Raw genomic sequence first — 19385 nt, forward strand, 5'->3', positions numbered from 1 at the left:
ATGGTGGTGACAGAATTAGCGTGCAAACATTAATGAACTGTGTGAAGATGTCAAATGGAATGGTATGTTTTTTTTTCCTTTGGATTTGGTGGTGAGCACTTTTCTTTTGCATTCTCTCTTCGTAAGGTAGTTTGTCTATTGAGAGTTGTTGAAATGTAGCGGTGAGCACTTTTCCCTGTGGCCGTGCTTTGTGTTAGCCTCTCTGTAGATGACCCGTTTTAAATAGTAAATTTATTAGCAGTAACGGACAAAAAGAAATAAGCAGATGTAGAATTAGTTAAACTTTAACTCCATATTTGGTTGTGGCCTAAAACCAAGGAGACCTAAATTGGTTATTCCAACTTAGGCCGGTCTAAATTATTTATGTTTGGTTGAGGCCTAAAGTTAAATCATAGCTTAAACTATTCCTTATTTGGTTAGAGTTCGCGGAGGACTAAAGTTTTGAAAGCCTAAATTGGTTAATTATTTATAATAAGATACTGATTATATAATATTAATATATTAATAATAACTGTAATATATTATATATTATTATAAAATTTCTTTAATATATTAATAATATAAATTATCAATTATAAATTAATAATAATTATTAATTATTAATTATAAATTAATAATAATTATTAATAAAAAGATACTAAATATATAATCTTATTAAAATAATTATCTAATATATTAACAATATAAAATATTAATTATTATTAATAATGAGATACTAATTATATAATATTAATATATCAATAACAACTATAATATATTATATTATTATTATAATAATGATTTACTATATTAACAATATTAATTATTAATTACATAATTATAAATTAATAATAATTAATAATAATAAGATACTAATTATATAATTTTAATATATTAATAACAACTAAAATACATTGTAATATTATTATAATAATTATTTAATATATTAATAATATAACATATTAATTATATAATTACATTAATAATAATTATGAATAAAAAATATTAATTATATAATATTAATATATTATAATATTATTATAATAATTATTTAATATATTAACAATATACTATATTAATTATATAATTATATATTAATAATTATTAATAATAAGATACTAATTATATAATATTAATATATTAATAATAACTATAAAATATTATAATAATAATTTAATATATTAACAATATAACATATTAATTATATATTTATATATCGTTAATAAGATACTAATTACACAATATTAATATATTAATAATAACTATAATATATTATAATATTATATAATAATTATTTAATATATTAACAATATAACATAATAATTATATAATTATTTATTAATAATAATTATTAATAAAAGGATATTAATTATATAATATTATTATAATAATTATTTAATATATTAACAATATAAGATATTAATTATATAATTATATACTAATAATAATTAATAATAATAATATACTAATTATATACAAATAAAATATTATTATAATCATTCAAGTTAGAACATGAGGTGGAATAAAAATTAAACCACCATGTGAGGTGGTTTAATTCAGGCCGGCCTAAAGATTGGCTTATGCCACCATAGTCCGGCTCAATTAAGACACGTTTGGTGGAATAACGAGGCCTAAACTCCTTATTCCACCCTTTAGGCCACAACCAAACATGGTGTAAAATTGTTTCTGGAAATATATTACTCCACAACATAGTGACAAATGAATTATTCTGATTCGGTTTGATGAGGGAAAAAGTTTGTGATTCGGAAATAATTTGAATATAATTCTGGATAATTCGGTACCACAAGGAAGCAAAAATAAAAATAAAAACCCAAACAAACAAAAAAAATCACGTTTTATTCAGTATTTGGTTAAGAAATATCAAAATAAAACATTTTATTCGCAAATTATTCACAAATAAAACATGTACCTTGTTACTATGCTCCACAATGTTTTTTTGGAACATATAATACATATAAAATGCTATGCTTTATTAATACTCTGATAACAAGCAGTTAGGGATGTGCAAATTTTAGTATGAAATTAGAGTCAAAATTACATTCGTAATTATATGGGAAATTTTACAAAGTGTTCTTTTTCTTTTAAAACATAGAACAAAATATCCTCCTTTCAAAATTCTTAACAAAATGCTCTTGTGAACCCCACTTGTTCCCTCTCTTTCCCTCCCTCTTCATTCTCCCTATTTAATTACTCTCATCTATTTTTTGCTTATGTAAATTATACCATTGTGATTTTATTTAAGGTTTGAATAACTTTTATTTTTTATGTGCATAAATGATTTAGAATTAAAAATTTAAGTTTGAAATTTTATTTGCTAAAATCAGAAAGTAAAATATTAGCCCATAAATAAATATGTAAATTTATGTATGTAATTAGATCGGGAAATTTTACAAAGTGTCCTTCTTTTATCTCTATCATGAGAAATCTCTGGTGACTTAGTTATAAAAAAGGAAAATATATAAAATCAATTCAAATCAAACATTTTATTAGTTGACAGATCATTCTGCGTCTCTATCAATATTTTCATCAATTTAAATTCATTTGATGCTGTAAAATTGTCAAAATTGAAGGATATTCTTTGTACTATGTAATAGTCACATAATAATAAATTTATCGAATCAAATTTGGTCTGATTCAGTTAGACCATCTGTGCGAATTTTGATGCTAATCGAATAGTTATGATCTAACATCACATCGAATTTGATCTAAGATCTGTCGTACCGCCTCCAATTCTTTGTTCTAACTTTTTTTAAGCAAATAGGCATGTGTTTCAAAAATATTTCATGCATATATTCTTTTCAGACTTGTTCATACCAGAAAGAAGAATCAAATTTGGCAAAATTATGCACTATGATTAGATAGACAACTTGTAAGCCAGTTGGATTCCATACATAGGCACATAGCAATACATCATAACACCTATGTCATTTCTTTTCCTTCTCTTTCGTCTCTTTCAAGAATCTATATAGCTTGATTTATTCCTTTTAAAAATTTGTTTTTGTGTGCTCATCAATGTTAGGTTTTTTGTTCTATATTTTGAAAAAAAGATGGATACTTTGTAAAAAATTTCGATTTAATTACATGCAAAAATTTACATATTTATTTATGAGCTAATATTATACTTTCTAATTTTAGCAAATAAAATTTCACACTTAATTTTTTAATTCTAAATCATTTATACACATAAAAAATAAAAATTATTAAACCTTAAATAAAATCATAATTGTATATTTTACATAAGCAAAAAATATATGAAAGCAAATAGGGAGAATTAAGAGGGAGGGAGGGAAAGAGAGGGAACAAGTGGGGTTCACAAGGACATTTTGTTAAGAATTTTGAAAGGAGGGTATTTTGTTCTATATTTTGAAAAAGAACGACACTTTGTAAAGTTTCATGTAATTATATAGTTTGGTTCTAATTAGAAACGAAAGCATTGTAATTTTACAAATAAAATCATACTATCATTGGATTTTCGTGGTAAATTAATCACTATTTCTATAATCTTTCCAGCAATGTTTCATTACTTCGTTCAATAAAATATGAAATATTTTATTATCAGGTAAATCAATACGAAAGGAAAAAAAAATGAATGCCTACGGGCGCTTTAACCAAAAAAAAAAATGATGCCAGCAGCACAAGTCCAAATTATGCAATCCAAAGAAAAAACAGTCCTTGGGCCTCATTTATGTCAATTAATCACAACAATATAAATATGAACTTATGTGAGGCCCAATAATAAGGCCCGTATACAAAGCATGTAATTTTTTATTTTTTTAAGCCTGTATGAAGGCCCAAGAGAAAAATTTGGTTTACTTCATTTTTTTTTTTCCTTTTCCTTTTTCCGGAGTAATGTGAAAGGAAAAAGTTAAGAAAATAGATGTAGAAATGAAAAATAATAATAATCAAAGTCATAAAGTTCCCTGTTATTGGCAGAGAACTCATTAGTAAATAATGTGTACAATAATTTATTTATTTTTAATTGCGTAAACTTGTAATCTGTCTTTTGTTTTTTGTTTTTTTTTTAATTCTCGTTCTTAATTTTAATAAAAAAAATTAACGAAAACAAAACTGATCGCAGAAAGGAGCAGCTGGATAGCATATAAAAAGTTGGTTGTTATCGACCATGAGCACATTTTTATTTGATTCTTCTATACTCGTATCATAAACGATGTATTTCATGTGGTGGTTAACTGCAATGTCTTCAGATTTTTATTTGATTCTTATATTATGAAATAAAAATGAGGCAATGATTGTTGCCGCTAAGGAGCAGCTGGAGCTGGATGCTTAACTGCCTGGCTGGAACTGCATTGACCGGTTGAAATCCAGACAATAGCTGTAGCCTGTATGACACCATTGCCAATTCCAACCTGTCTTTCACATTGCCAGATTCTTTGTTACACAAATAAGTTTTCTTGGTTTATCCATGACCAGGTGTCTGTTCCTAATTTATGCCTAAGAGAACAGATGAATTAGGGAATTTTATATGGCCACAGAAAATCCCCATCTGACTTTTGTTGTCGTCCTCAAGGAAAAGCCAATCAAACAACAACAATCAACAACCTAGCCGACCAAACCCAAAAATGCCATGCTGCCAACTCCTAACAAAGAGAAATTCCAGCCTCATTTGTTCATACCTCTCATACCCAACACCTCCTTCCTCTAACTATAAAAGTCCCTCAATCTCTCCATCTATTCGTCATCCCTCAAGCAATCACTCAATCAATCAATCAATCAAATTAATTCCCCATACTTGTAAATTCCAAGCACATATTTGAGAAATGGAGGCCATGTTGAAGAAGACTCTCTTCGCCGTTGCGGCAATTATGATGATGGCCTCCTCAGCCGTTGCAACCGATGCACCTGCGCCTTCCCCCACTTCCGGTGCAGAGACCAGCATGCCGGTTTACACTGCTGCTGCTTCGGTTGCGGCATTGGCCTTTGGTTACCTATTTTGAAGGAGCGAGAACCGTGATGATGGTGGGTTTATGTGCTTCCATGCATGTGTAATTAATTATGGGAATTTGAGGGATATTTTAATTGTGGGTTGAAATTTAATTAGCACATTTGTTAATTGGTTTATTTGGTTTTATTATCATTTTGAAGCGTGAAGGAAGAGGAATGCTGAATCTTGTAAGCGACCATTGATTATTAAAAATTCATTATTCTGTACATTATTTTCTCCCTTTTCTTTAACAAATATATTATTGGTTTGATCTGGTTCCACGATGGCTCTGTTGTTATATTAATCTTCTTACTTTTTATTCTATGTTAAAATAATCAAATGCCTGCTGTTCTAAATTACAAATTCAATATCCTTTGGTAATCAATAAGGGCAGGTGTGCAACAGGCAAAAACTTAAAAATGAATTAAAATAAAAACGCTTCTCAACAGGTAATTAGCAAACCAAAATTTTAAATGCTAGATGCAAAGTAGGTGGTATACTGGTATGGATGCTATGCAGTTAAACTGAGAAAACATGCGCACCTGATTTATTCAACCAAAACCTGAATTGAAAGATCACAAGTCATAATTAACACGTCCAAAAACAAAGATACTTGTACAATGACAGGGACCAATACAATTAATAGGAGATTAACAAAGTACACTCGAGTGAAATTTAGACAGAAAACGTGCTCGTGGTTGTGTTGGTCATGACATCGATCAATCCATTGCTCCGGCATGAATGAACGGTCATAAATTGATCAGCATCGAGTTTCTTTGTGATCCAGCCAACATCAAAATAGATGTACTGTGATGAAGGAAGGTCGACCTTTATTGCATCTACATCTAACCATATCAGAAACCGCCGAACCTATTCAATTAATCAGACGATGAACAAATTGTTATTTTACATCACTATTGATCAATACTCTGGATGAACGTGAAGGTTCAGGTTAACGGTACCAGTAATAGAAATACCAATCTTCCACAAAAAAAAAAAAAAAAAAAAAAAAAACGAACAAAACCTCAGTACTGGTAAATATATTGACAGAGCATTTCTTGCCTCATGCAGCACACGAACAATAGAGCCAAAACATTGGCTCTATGCTCATATTGGACTCGGAAATCATTGCTCCTTAGAAATTATTGCTTCTTAGAAATCATTGCTCCCTATTTAATTACTCTCATATAGTGGGAACAGATTGGACTCGGAAATCATTGCTCCTTAGAAATTAGCCCCAATTAATGTACCAATTTTAGCTTGTCCGGAGAGAATAAAAGAAAAAAATAAATAAAAAATCTTACCTGGATGCCCTTGAGCTGGCTAACGCTTCCGTACCGAACAACGCCAGTTATTTTGGGTTCGTAGTAGACAAGGTAATCAAACTCCACGTAGCAAGGGCCTGAGAGATTCACTTCAAAATCCCCGTCTTCCTCAGAGAAAGAGAAGGAGGTGACAGTATCTGGTAAAAGACCTGGAGGGAGGCCGTACTGAGTGAGGATATCGTATACGGTCGTGCCATTGGAAAGCGAAGGGGATGACGTGGCGATGGGAAGGAGAAGGAGGAACGGAAGGAGAAGGAAAGCAAAAGGAGGAGAGAGCATTTCGTCGAACACTCGGTGCGCACTAATGAGTCCCCCAAATTGGCAATTAGTCGCAAGGAAGAATTGCTCGGGTCGGGGAGATCTGTCAGGGTCATGGACGGTCCTGATTAGAACGGAGGTGTCCGGTTCAATTGGGCTCGTTGACTAACTATTAATGGACAAGTAATTTAATTCAAATAATTGTAACATCTAACATGGATTGTTGATGTTCGGAATGGGTCTAGACTCTAGACGTCTAGTCTAGTGGGGTTCGGTCTCATTATAATACCTTAATTTTCAATGAGTTGTGACATCAGCGATGAACAGTGTCACCCCCTATATCTACCGTACGATGGAAAAAGAGCTGATGTCAAACTCCAATTTACCCCTCTTCGTCTTTGAATTAGTCTGAAACTTTTACAGGTATCATCTCCTCTTCCTTCTGCGCTTGCCACGTATTTTTCTCTTAGTATGGCACCAATAGCGGTCTCCTCTCCGTATCCTACTATTGTCTCTTCTCTTCTCTCCTTTCCGTATTCTCTTCCTCACTTCAGGCACCGATGCCGCGGACGCAGCTGATACCGTTGATTGAAATCCAAATCGCCTCTCACCGCCGACGGACCCCACTATCCCCCGGTATCCAGTGCTCTCCATCCCCTTCCCTTCCCTTAACACTAACCCTAATTCCCCGTCCCTTGCGCCTACCTTTTTCTCCAACCCAAACATTTATTGGCGGTGAGTTGAAAAGAATGAATGTCGGGCTGAAGAGGCGTCTTTAATGGAGGTCCAGCCTAATCCATCAACAATCGGTGAGGAGAAGTGCCTAGCCCTGTGATTCGATGTAGCCACAGAGCCTCATTGCCAGATTTTATTGCATGCATCTCTGCTTGAGATCAAAATTTGGGATTTCCATAGCCTCATTGAGGTAAATATTTCAATTTTCAGTTTGTGCAATTTGCAAATATTTCAATTTTCAAGTTCGATTAAATGCAAAGCTCAGAAAATTGATGAGAGGTTTGAAGCTAGGAACTGTACTGTGTCAAATAACTGCAAAGAAAGTTCATTAGCCCAAAGTTGCAACCAGTCGTAAGAAACTATTGGTATTTGGTAACTGCATTTGTTTTTTTTTTTTAAATATATTTCCATTTGTTGATGAGTGAGTCTGGAAATGGTAAGTGAGGATTGAAAATAAGTTCATATAGTAATATGCTGCTATTAGTTAATATTTTCAGAAGCTTTTTCTTAAATCTCTTTGACAATAGTATTGAGAGGGAGCCAGATAGGATTAGGATGGTTAGGTCCCGTAACTGATAGTGTTAATGTGTTAGTTTTTGGTTCTTGCAATTGATTTTTTTTATTTGTAAACATGGCATTTTATTGAATTAGAGCATAATTCAATTCATTTTTAGTTTGTTTCTGTAACAGAATTCCGGTAATGGTTAGGTTCATAAGTAGTAACTGATAGTGTGCTAATGTGTTAACTGGAAACAAGTTCATGTCCTGTGGGCAGAAGTTTCTTCATTTATTTAGTGCTATATTTTTTTAGATAATTAAAAATTACAAATTCCTCCTTGCAACACTATTTGTTTCCTGCTTAATGAGCAAGTATCCACTATGCCAGACATGTTTTTTCTTTTAATACTTGTATGAGTATTCAGCTAAAGATGATGCATACAAGGAAAAGGTGAAAGTAAGAGCCCTTCATTTTCGACAGCTGCAGAGTGAAAGGAGACAGAAATTTAGATGAGAAAGGTTTTACAATTTTAATCAGGTCATTGTTCTTCTTTTCCTTTTAGCAATTTTAATCAGCCCTTCATTTTTTTCTTTTAATACTTGTATGAGTATGCAGCTAAAGATGATGCATACAAGGAAAAGGTGAAAGTAAGAGCCCTTAATTTTCGGCAGCTGCAGAGTGAAAGGAGACAAAAATTTAGATGAGAAAGGTTTTACAATTTTAATTAGGTCATTGTTCTTCTTTTCCTTTTAGCAATTGTTGATACTATTTGTTAACTAATTACTTCACTCCCAATCTCATATGGTTTTTCCTTCTTTGGCAAATATTCTCCTTGAGAAATTATTTCGACAGATCGTCATGGTTGCTAAATGCAAAGAGGCTACAGATGCCAACTTGAGAGGAAGTAGGAAGTGATAGTTCTGTCTGCTTACTGTTTATTGAATGGTGTAATATAATGTTCATATTGTGTTTTTATTCATTTTTTTTTATCTTATTTGTTTAATTCTTCAATTAACTCTTCAGGTAGTGACATTGCTTCTGGTCCTGTTTGGATGGAATACATCACATTCTTGAAGTCTAAGCCGGTGCCTTGCTCATCCTTCTTTTTCTTTAACATTGGAAAATCCCCTAAATTTATCAGAAACTGAAAATAGAAGATTCATCATTGGACAAATAAAAATAAGTCTGTACAGTTAAGAAACATCATAACAATGTGTTTAATGAGAGATAGTGATGCAGATAATATGCCCTTTATCAAAATATATGTTACTGTATTTATTTAATACTCAATATATGCAAATTTGAATTTGTCCAATAAATGCAGGGCTCTTTTGCAAATTGTTGAATTTTTTAAATTCTTTTAGCCTCTTTTGTAATTAGTATTACTTTTTTTCTCTTTAGGCCGCATCCCCTTAGGAAGAGTCACAACGCATGACTTCTATGTGCAAGGTGTACCAGAAAGCAATCCTCAAACCAATGCAACATCTGGACCAGCTTTGGAGGGACTATGAAATATTTGAGAATTATGTCAGTCGGAACTCTGGTAAATTGACTCCAACACACCAAGGGGTGCGTTTGGATGCACTAGAGAATAGCGAGAATAGCTACTGTTGAGAATAGTAAATTAAAAATAGCGAGAACAGCTACTATTTAAGAATAGCGCTAACTCAAAGCTATTCGGAAGTTGTTTGGATTGAACATTTAGAATAGCTACTGTAGGGATTGAGGCTTTGAGAGAGTTCATTTGCTATTCCATGTTTTTGTAGGAATAGCGAGAACAGCGAGAACAGCGCTATTCTTGCTGTTCCTGAGTACGTTTGGATGGATGAGAATAGCGCTGTTCTCGCTGTTCTCGCTATTCTCGCTGCATCCAAAATTTTTCTACCTTTTAAAACTGTCTACTTGATCCAAGCTCATATGTTCTTTAACTTTCTTAGGTACATTCATTTCCATTATGTAGGTGGAAAGAGTCAATGAGAATGAAGATTTACTTCATCTAACTGTCTAGCTAATTGATCCTTTCAAAATTGCTCCAATATCATATCTGTAGCAGTTCCTTCAACAATTGTTATATATCCTACAAAGGAAAAAAAAAAACTCCGTGCTAATTAAAGGAATGGAGACACATTCAACGAAAAAATGGAAGACATGCCTAAATAAAATGAACTGTACTTGGGGTATTTTTATGCTATTCTTCTTCTGATTGTGACATCCTAAATAATTAGAAAGACAGATTCAACGTAAGAAATTGACAACTGTCTAATAAAATATCTATGTTTTCTTTTACCTACAGTCAAAACCGTCAAAACCAGTGTTGTAAATAACGGTATGCGCTTGTCGGACGGATGAGTATCATTAAGTGATTATTCAGAAATAATTAGGAATAATCATGCATAATCGGAAATAATCAGTCGATTATTTGAGAAAATTCATAATTGTTTGGTCACTGTGAACGACTAATTAGACGATTAATCGGACCTAAACGGATGTTTTTTAAAACACTGGTCATAACCAGACGGTAACTGGACATGGAATAAAACAACATAATTAACGCTCCTCAAATAAAAAAACACTAGCAACAACAGGCTAACATCCACAAACATCAGCAGCATATTCTAGTTCTCAATTATTTTTGGATTTTTACCAGACACGAGACGGCTATTAATGGTTCCATCACTGAATTTATGTTGAATGAATCAGTACATATTTGATCATAATTATTTCTAGAAATAAAAAATTAAATCTACCAAAAAGAAATTCATTGTTTTTTCCTCACCAAAAAATATAGTGATGTGATTTTACCAAAGTATAGTCTGATGGAATCGCATCCTTTTCTTTTGTCAATATTTATAGGCATCCTTTTCTTGCAGTATACGTAGAAAATATGACATTTTCATATCACGTCGCTATTAACTACTTTGACAAGTTAAGATTATCTTTTTACTATAGTTAATATTTTTTTTGAAAAGTTATTTTTAAGATTGGCTAATTATCGGGCACACCTCCAACCAATTTTCAACGATCCTTCTGCATATGATATCCACATAAATTTCTCAAATATTTAATCCAAGGACTTGATATCTCCTATTTTAAACTGGTTTATCCACATAAAGCTATTAAATTCCCCTCTTTGAAAGTCTAGATAAATCAAATTTAAAAAGAAAAGAAAAAAAATAGAAGGGGGTTTGGTATTGCTACGTCGGTGATCATCTTCACCATTTAATTAATATAATCAAAATAGTTACTTGTTGTATCGATTGTCGTTCCCACAATAAACACAAACACATGAGAAAATTCAAATGAGATCAATTTAAATTACTTGATTTACTCCCATTCCCAAAATACGACACCGACACCGACACGTGTAATAGCAGATCGAGAACACAGAGAAGGCTAGGAAGCATTAGCTACAGAGAAGCATTAACCTTGGTACAATTAATACGTGGTGACTTCCCACTGGCTAGTATGCTGATACTAGGACTAGGGTGAAGGGTGAAGGGTCCCCGCCATGTGCGAGATTGACACGCCACGTACGGCCATGTAAATGCCAAGTTATAAATGCATTTATATGCTGAATTGCTGATGCCTGATGCATTCACACTTGACAGCTGGAAAGACTCATCTTAATTATCCTGTCATTTCACTTTCAATCCGTTCCAAAGTTCGTTATATAATATAAATATATTGACTTAAATTTTTAACAAATTTCGCGTATTAGCTATGTATGAATTTTTCAAATTTTTTACCATCTAGCTAGTCAAGTGAATTTTGAAAAAACTACCAAGTGCGGATCAGAGCAACTTTAAATGATTGAACCGGTTTAACATAACCTCTAAAATAAAAAGTAAAGATTCCGCGGTTATATATTACTTCGCTAATGCTGGATAATGCGATCGAACCATTTTTTTTAACCGTTCTAACAACATTCACCTGCTATACAATTGGCTGTATAATCGCTAATTAGAACTGAATTTTAATTTCGCTGCATATATATATATATATATAGAAAAGCGGGCAACGCACGAATCGTAATGTAAATTAACAACAAGGAAAGTTAGGTGACGTAGCTGCTCTTTGTAGGGAGATAGATCTTCTGACACGTGAGTCGTGATTATGTGCTCTTAATTTTTGTTGGGAGAAGGGTTTGCTAAACAAAGCACATATATTGTTAAATTTATAATTCAGAAATTATTTAATTAGTTGCTTTATTATAAAGATTAATAATTTTATGAAATAAATATATATGTCACACACACACATATAAATATACATAACTTGAAAATTAAGATGTCAACAGCTAGCCAGAGAATAATTTTAATATAATAGGAATAAACTGGAGATCTCCACTCTAGATGAGACTGGACAGCAAGCGAAGGTCATTAGCACTAATGACAGTCAACAGTCAGTTAGAAAAAATTAGTTAGTTAGCATTCCTTATTGTAACAGATCAACTGAGTTAGTTATACCAGCTAGCTGTTGGTTATAGCAGCAATTAATAGACTTAATTACATATTCTGTTCAGTGTCTATAAATAGATCTAGACCATCTTAATTGTACTCTGTAAGATTTTGAGACAAATGATATAAAGAAGAATCATTCCGTCTCCATTCTACTTTAATTAGCTTTTATAATATAATACAATATTATATGATAAGGTATAATTAACACAGCATCGATCCCGCATGGATTAATTGCATGCATGCATGATGCATGCGGGATAGGCCTTTAATTAATTTGTTTGGAAAGATTTCTACTTTGGAGAGCACCATTGATCCATCTCTGGCTCTCTGCTTTAGTTTCTAGTCTTTCATCCTCGATTTGTTCAAAATAAGTACAGGAAAAGAATAAAAAGAAATTAAGATTTAAACAAAAGGAAATTAAAGTATCTTAGAAGCTTTGCCGCTTTAGCTTCTTTTTTTGTTCTACTTGCCTGGAAAACCCAAGAGAAAATTCACTTTGGTTTCTTTCTTTCCGCTTTTCCTTTTGCTTTTTACCACTTCCAGGCTTTCATTTACCTAAAAATAATTCTTTTCTGGTACACATATTTTGCTTTTCGAGATTTAATTAATGGCAACGCATGAAGCCACGAATGCAGCTGGATATTCTTTAGATCTCTGGCCATGTACCAGAGAAAAAGAATCTATTCAATAGAATTCAGGGGCGTAGCCGCGTGGGAAGGATTTTTATCAGGGTAATTTTTTTTTTTTTTTTTTTTTTTTTCTACTGATACAACTCGCGGGTTGTGGACTGTCGTGAATTAATCAATTCACAGAGTAAGCAAAAGGTTCACCAAAAGTTGGGAACAATCTGATTATACATATAGATCTATACTCAATTTTCAAAATCTAAAAATAATATCACTGGTTCAATGTAGCTCTGCTACTGTTCAAATGCTGAGTAACAGGGAGGTGCATGGAAAGAGAAAAAAAAAACATTATTATTCATATATAGATTATTATGGAAAAAAAATTAAATAAGTGAAGAATTTGCAGGTAATTAATTAAATAATTAATGTTCATCCCTGCTTTGCGGTATAAATCGTTATTAATTTGTCAATATTTATAAACACAAAATATAATTAGTTAAGATCACCTAAAGCATTGTTATTAATTGATTATTTGAGAAGTCAATTATTGTAGCCTGCTAGGCCAGCAGTGTATTTGTGCTTTAGCCATGCGCTGCACAGGAGGAAAATATACTTTTTGTAAAAGATGGTACAAAGTTACAAACAATGGTACGACCAGATTACCAGATAATTATTTTTTATTTTTTATTTTTTCTGGAGCTAGGATTCCTAGTATCTTAATTATATTTCACGTGAACAGTAAAATTAATCAGCTAACATCAAATAATAAATGACAGAGGGAAAATATATAAATTGTGTACATAAACTATTTTAATTTAACATGGATCATTCTGCAGTTAAGAATTATATTATCATAGTTGAAGCAGTCTTGAATCTTTACACTCATAACAAAATCAAAATATCAAACATATATATTACTTCCATTTAAGTAATATGATATGATATGACTGGGATATATATATCGTCTGAAGATGCATGTACGGTGAAGCTCTTCATGCATTTACTATGGATGCATCGATCGATCATGCATGCATGGTTCCACAATGTCGATCGGATGTCATTGATGTGCCAACTATGCTCTTCCTGATGACATTGTCATCTTTTTTGTTCGTCTGACCAAAAATTAATACACATTAATTAATTATTGCAGATGAACGTACTTAGATTAATTGTAAGATATATAATAATAACATGTGCATGTCAAAACTCATAACTAAAAAATTGAAATATTTTTTTTAGAAAAATAACTAAAATTGACACATTGTCATCATTGAACTATGCTCTTTCTTTAGGCCATAAAATTAACAGTCAAGTCAAGCAAATTATTCCAACAACGATAGAAAGAAAGAAAAAACGAATTCCAACATACCAAACATAAATGTCCACTCCTCCCACCACCACAGAAGATCCGAATCCGAGAAAGAGGCGAGTACAAGTACCTGTTATGGATTGGATCAGGACCCCTTGGGACCCTCCTCTTGCTGCTCCTGAACCTGAAGGCCTCTGGATTAGCGGGCCGGACCCGAACGGGTCTATTTTTCATACCCGTAACCGCTGGCAAGTTGGCAATGGCAGCAAAGCCTGGTGGGGGCCCGTTTTTGGTGACAACAAGTAGCACAAGTCCAATGCAAAATAAGCACAACAATCCACCTGATCTTCCCATAATGCCCTTCTTACTGTGACCTTAGGCTGCTAGCTTGGCCCTTGGGAGTCTTGTAAAATTTGTTATCACCACTGGCACTGGCACTGCTCATTAGTGTATGTTTAGTTTCTCCCCATACCCTTAACTTAATTTCTCCAGATAAGATAAGAGGTGCTTGAAAGTTGAGAGAGATGGACTCAGATATATATGGGGTATGATGCTCTATCAAGGGTATATATAGTAGGTTCCTACTTCTTTGGTGTGAAGTTTTTGCTATGGGTTACCCAAAGTTTGCACCCAGTGTATCATATCCGTGTGATTTCACATCAATATGTTTGGATTGCTAGAGAATATATAGCTACTAATTTGAAATAACAGCTATATATGGTATTCAAACGAACAATTTGATTTCACATCACCTTAAGTATTTCGGATGGACATCATTTAGACCACTTGTTTCAAATCTAAAATTGATCAATGTTTTGTACTTGGAATAGCTGCTAACCTGGGTTAGCGTACTATTTTTTTCTTTGCTTGGTGTTTGGATCGGCATGTTATTCTAAATTAGTGAGTTGTTCTTAATTGCTATTCTACTAACATGTCCAAAACCAAACAACTATCACTGAACCGATCAAAATATCTAAATACATACTAATTGACTCAGTCATATAAGGAGATGCATATAGGATACGTTATTTTGAAGATAAAAAAACGCTTTAGTTATAAGAAAGACAAATATTTAACTCCATTAGTATATTTTCTTGAAAGAATATTTTCCTAATGTATTTGAAGCAATTAAAAATTATAATATACAACACTTTACATTCATAGAATTGTTTATGTTTTCATAAATGTGCTTACAAATAAATTTGGTTTATATATTGTTAGATTGATTTCTTTTATTTTTAAAATTTTAGTTGTAATAAAGAGTCGCGTTGTTTATGTTATTAACTTATTACATAATTTTATCTCAGTGCATGTTTTTAATTTGTCGCTAAACACTATCTCAATTCTAAATTGGTTGCTTAATTTTAATTTGTACACTGCAAATCTAAAAAAAATTGTTTAATCAACTTATGCAGATTGGAAAAGATTTAAAGAACAACAGCATGATGATTACAAATTACTTGTTGGAAATAAATTTATAATTAGAAACAAAGTTAATTATTGTCACAGCTGAAATAAATCGACCGTAAATATACAAGGGTTGTGGCAAGGAGGTGCATTTGGGGGACGCGTAGCGCAGTCCTTTATTTAATTCCCTTTATTCAGTAAGTAGTCTTTTTTTTATGACACATCCTTCTTTTTTTTCCTTTGTGCTTAGAGTCTCAAGCGAATCTGCTGCGCTTTTGTAGGACCAGGAAATGAGAGGAGAAAAAGCAATTCTGAGATTGTGAACGTGAAATTGTGAATTTCGAGCCATCCTCGCGCTTCAAAAGTTGGGCCCCGCTGGGCCTCTTTTCTTTTTTCCTTTAATTTGGATTTGCATTTCCAGTTGGGATTTTGACGACAAAGATGCATCAAAATCCGTATCCAGAGTTCAAAGCACATCTACATGATTGCATCATTGCATGCACACCTCCCCTCTCAAAATTTGTGTAATGTTCAAGATCATTAACTGAATCATTAAAGAAAATTAGAAATTCTTTTTAAAGGGGTGTGTGTATATATATATATATATATATATATTTCTACAGAGATGATCTTTTAGCTTTGTTCTAGTAACTTGCTAAGGGTAGTGCTAAAACTAATTGGGGTGTGAAGCTTTTTCTCTTTCTTTCCTCCTTTGCCTTCCTTTATTTTCCTTTCTTCCATGCATTGGTCAAATCAATTTAGCTTTTGCATGCTCGTGCAATCTCCAAGTCCCAGTAAAACCACTGGAAACGGTGAAGATAACCATTCACCAAAGTCTAGATTATTAATTTGGGGATAAGCTATGTTACTCGGATACTTCAAATTAGGCATTGGACACGTATCGGATGCTGATACGCATCCGATACGGCATCGATATGTATTTGATACGCCAGCTAGCATATCCTTACTTGGTCGATACGGTCACTGATACTCCGTTGAAACCCACATATACGACTGGATACCCATAGATACTGTTGAGTTTCTGAGTTTTAGACAGAGATGAATGAGAAAATTGTATATTTCATTCATAATCTAATTTGTACAGTGGGTTTCTTATATAGTTGGAGAAAAATAAATATAACGGTAATATGCCTATCCTATACAGTAAGCTACAATACTAACGATAACTTTTTATCACTAGTAGCTCTATTTAATTCTAAACGGGTCTAAAGCTTAACGGATCTGACTTATCCTTCATTCTCAACACTCCCCCTCAAGTTAGGCGTGTAGATATCGATTAACCCTAACTTGCTTAGATTTCCTTCAAATTGTTTCGGATCTAAACCCTTTGTGAATATGTCCGCCAATTGTTCTTCACTTCTCACAAATGGAGTTTCAATTTCTTTTGCTTGAATTTTTTCTCTAATGAAGTGACAATCCACTTCGATATGTTTTGTTCTTTCGTGAAACACCGGATTGGTTGCTATGTGTCGTGCTGCTTGGTTATCACAAAATATTTTTATTGGTTCTTGAATTTTAATTCCAACATCCGCAAGAAGTTGTTTGATCCAAGTTAGCTCGCTTGCGGTGGATGCCATGGCTCGATATTCCGCCTCGGCGCTTGATCTTGCCACGACACTTTGTTTCTTGCTTTTCCATGTGACTAAATTTCCGCCTACATATGTGCAAAAGCCGGTTGTCGATTTTCTATCAAAACTTCCGGCCCAATCTGCATCGGAATAGCCACACACATTATTAGAATTGTTATTTTTCATAAAAATCCCTTTTCCGGGTGTTCCTTTTAAATATTTTAAAATTCTATTTATTGACTCCAAATGGGGTGTTCTTGGAGCATGCATAAATTGACTAATTTGACTTACGGAAAATGATATATCCGGTCGAGTTACAGTTAGGTATATTAATTTTCCCACAAGTCTTTGAAATTGATTTATATCATCTAATGGTTCACCTTCTTCACTATTCAATTTATGCCTACCGTCTATTGGTGTTGATGCCGGTTTACAACCTAATTTTCCGGTTTCCTTTAACAAATCTAGGATATATTTTCTTTGAGAAATAAAGAGACCATTTTTGGAATGTGCTATTTCTATTCCTAGAAAATATTTTAAATAACCAAGGTCTTTGATGTCAAATTTTTCCTTCAAGTGAACTTTTATTTTATTGATTTCTTCTTGGTTATTTCCGGTGATAATAATGTCATCAACGTATACCAATATGATGGTGGTACTAATTCCTTCAATTTTTATAAATAATGAATGATCGGCATTACTAATCTTAAAATTACAAATTTTTAAATAAGAACTTAATTTGTCATACCATGCCCTTGGAGATTGCTTCAATCCATAGATTGCTTTCTTCAATTTGCAAACTAATCCATTGTTTCTTTCTTTTTCATGACCGAGTGGTAAAGTCATATATACCTCTTCTTCAAGTGTTCCTTGAAGAAAGGCATTTTTGACATCCATTTGGTATAATTTCCAATTTTGGTTAACCGCAATAGAAAATAATATTCTCACCGTATTCATTTTGGCCACGGGTGCAAAGGTTTCATGGTAGTCTATACCATAAGTTTGAGTGTACCCTTTCGCAACTAAGCGAGCCTTGTACCGTTCTACGGTACCATCTGAATTATACTTAATTTTATATACCCATTTACAACCTACGGGTTTTTTGTCTTTTGGTAATTGCACAATAATCCAAGTTTCATTTTTTTCAAGAGCCTTTAATTCTTCTCTCATGGCTTTGGTCCATGTAGAATTTTTTATGGCTTCTTCATAATTTTTTGGTTCTTGTTCATTTGCAATTGAGGTCAAAAATGTTTTATAATTGGGAGAGATATTACCATATGTAATAAAATTTTGAATAGGGTATTGTACCTTGTAGGTTATAAAATCCCTTAGTCTTGTTGAAGGTTGTCTTCCTCGAACCGACCTTCTCAATGATGTTTCTTCCATGTTTTGATCTCCATCATTTGAGGAAATTTCTTCTATTTCCTCTTCATTTTCACTTTCACTTTCATTTTCATTTTCATTTTCATTTTCATTTTCATTTTCATTTTCATTTTCATTTTCATTTTCATTTTCATTTTCGGTTGCAATATCAATTTCTATTGGTCTTACCTCTTCTATTGTGAATTGAGGTAATGCAATTTCTTTAAAGGGTTCTTCAATATTTTTCTCATGATTTTGGTTATAATAGGGCTCATTTTCAAAAAAAGTTACATCCCTAGAGATGTACAATTTTTTATTTATTGGGTCATAACATTTGTATCCCTTTTTTTGTGATGAATAACCCACAAAAATAGCCTTAATTGAGGTACAATCCAACTTGTCTTGTTTATTTTTGTGTACATAGCATGTGCAACCAAAAATTCGTAAATGCTCAATGTTGAGTTTTCTTTTGTAAAGAATTTCTAATGGACTCTTATAATCTAAATTAGCACTTGGCAATCTATTTATCAAATATGTCGCGGTAAGAACGGCATCCGACCAATAAGATTTTGGTACATTGTTTTGAAATAAAAGTACCCGAGTCATTTCAAGCAAATGTCTATTTTTCCTTTCGGAAACACCATTTTGTTCGGGTGTATAGACACATGTTGTTTGATGCAAAATTCCTTTTTCTTTGAAAAAATTTGAGAAATTTTGGTTTATAAATTCCGTTCCATTATCGGATCTAAAAGTTTTAATTTTTGCTTCATATTGATTTCCTATGAAGTTATAAAAATCTAAAAAATGTGAAAACACTTCACTTTTATTTTTTTAATAAATATAACCAAGTTGTTTTAGAGAAGTCATCTATAA

The 19385-nt window shown here is 32.4% G+C and overlaps 2 protein-coding genes and 1 long non-coding RNA gene across 5 annotated transcripts; 2 read left to right on the top strand and 1 right to left on the bottom strand.

Annotated features, from left to right (window-relative positions):
- The first annotated feature begins 4736 nt into the window (after positions 1–4736).
- On the top strand, positions 4737–5169 carry LOC144565251 (uncharacterized). Its single transcript, XM_078314959.1, has one exon. It carries the CDS (start codon positions 4779–4781, stop codon positions 4953–4955), a length of 177 nt encoding a protein of 58 aa, XP_078171085.1. The 5' UTR covers positions 4737–4778; the 3' UTR covers positions 4956–5169.
- A 315-nt stretch (positions 5170–5484) lies between these two features.
- LOC144565250 (transmembrane protein, putative (Protein of unknown function, DUF538)) lies at positions 5485–6656 on the bottom strand. The gene is made up of 2 exons (XM_078314958.1): positions 6247–6656; positions 5485–5812 (listed from the first exon to the last, which is right to left on the bottom strand). Exons 1-2 carry the CDS (start codon positions 6544–6546, stop codon positions 5618–5620), a joined length of 495 nt encoding a protein of 164 aa, XP_078171084.1. The 5' UTR covers positions 6547–6656; the 3' UTR covers positions 5485–5617.
- Positions 6657–6929: 273 nt separating this feature from the next.
- LOC144564976 (uncharacterized) lies at positions 6930–9927 on the top strand. Of its 3 annotated transcripts, none has more exons than XR_013514803.1 (5): positions 6930–7450; positions 8184–8296; positions 8375–8844; positions 9161–9302; positions 9697–9927. It is a non-coding gene; the product is annotated as an uncharacterized LOC144564976 (long non-coding RNA). The 3 variants fall into 3 exon arrangements; XR_013514805.1 differs by having other exon boundaries at positions 8184–8277; XR_013514804.1 differs by lacking the exon at positions 9697–9927 and having other exon boundaries at positions 9161–9490.
- Positions 9928–19385: the final 9458 nt, after the last annotated feature.

Source organism: Carex rostrata, chromosome 14 (assembly GCF_964058835.1).
Source record: "Carex rostrata chromosome 14, lpCarRost1.2, whole genome shotgun sequence".
NCBI lineage: Eukaryota > Viridiplantae > Streptophyta > Magnoliopsida > Poales > Cyperaceae > Carex > Carex rostrata.

Bases quoted from the DNA above. Each gene is read 5' to 3' on its own strand.
- LOC144565251 (XM_078314959.1), top strand. From the start codon at position 4,779: ATGGAGGCCATGTTGAAGAAGACTCTCTTCGCCGTTGCGGCAATTATG.
- LOC144565250 (XM_078314958.1), bottom strand. From the start codon at position 6,546: ATGCTCTCTCCTCCTTTTGCTTTCCTTCTCCTTCCGTTCCTCCTTCTC. The intron at 5,813-6,246 runs GTAAGATTTTTT...TTAATTGAATAG, and splicing joins GCCAGCTCAAGGGCATCCAG to GTTCGGCGGTTTCTGATATG.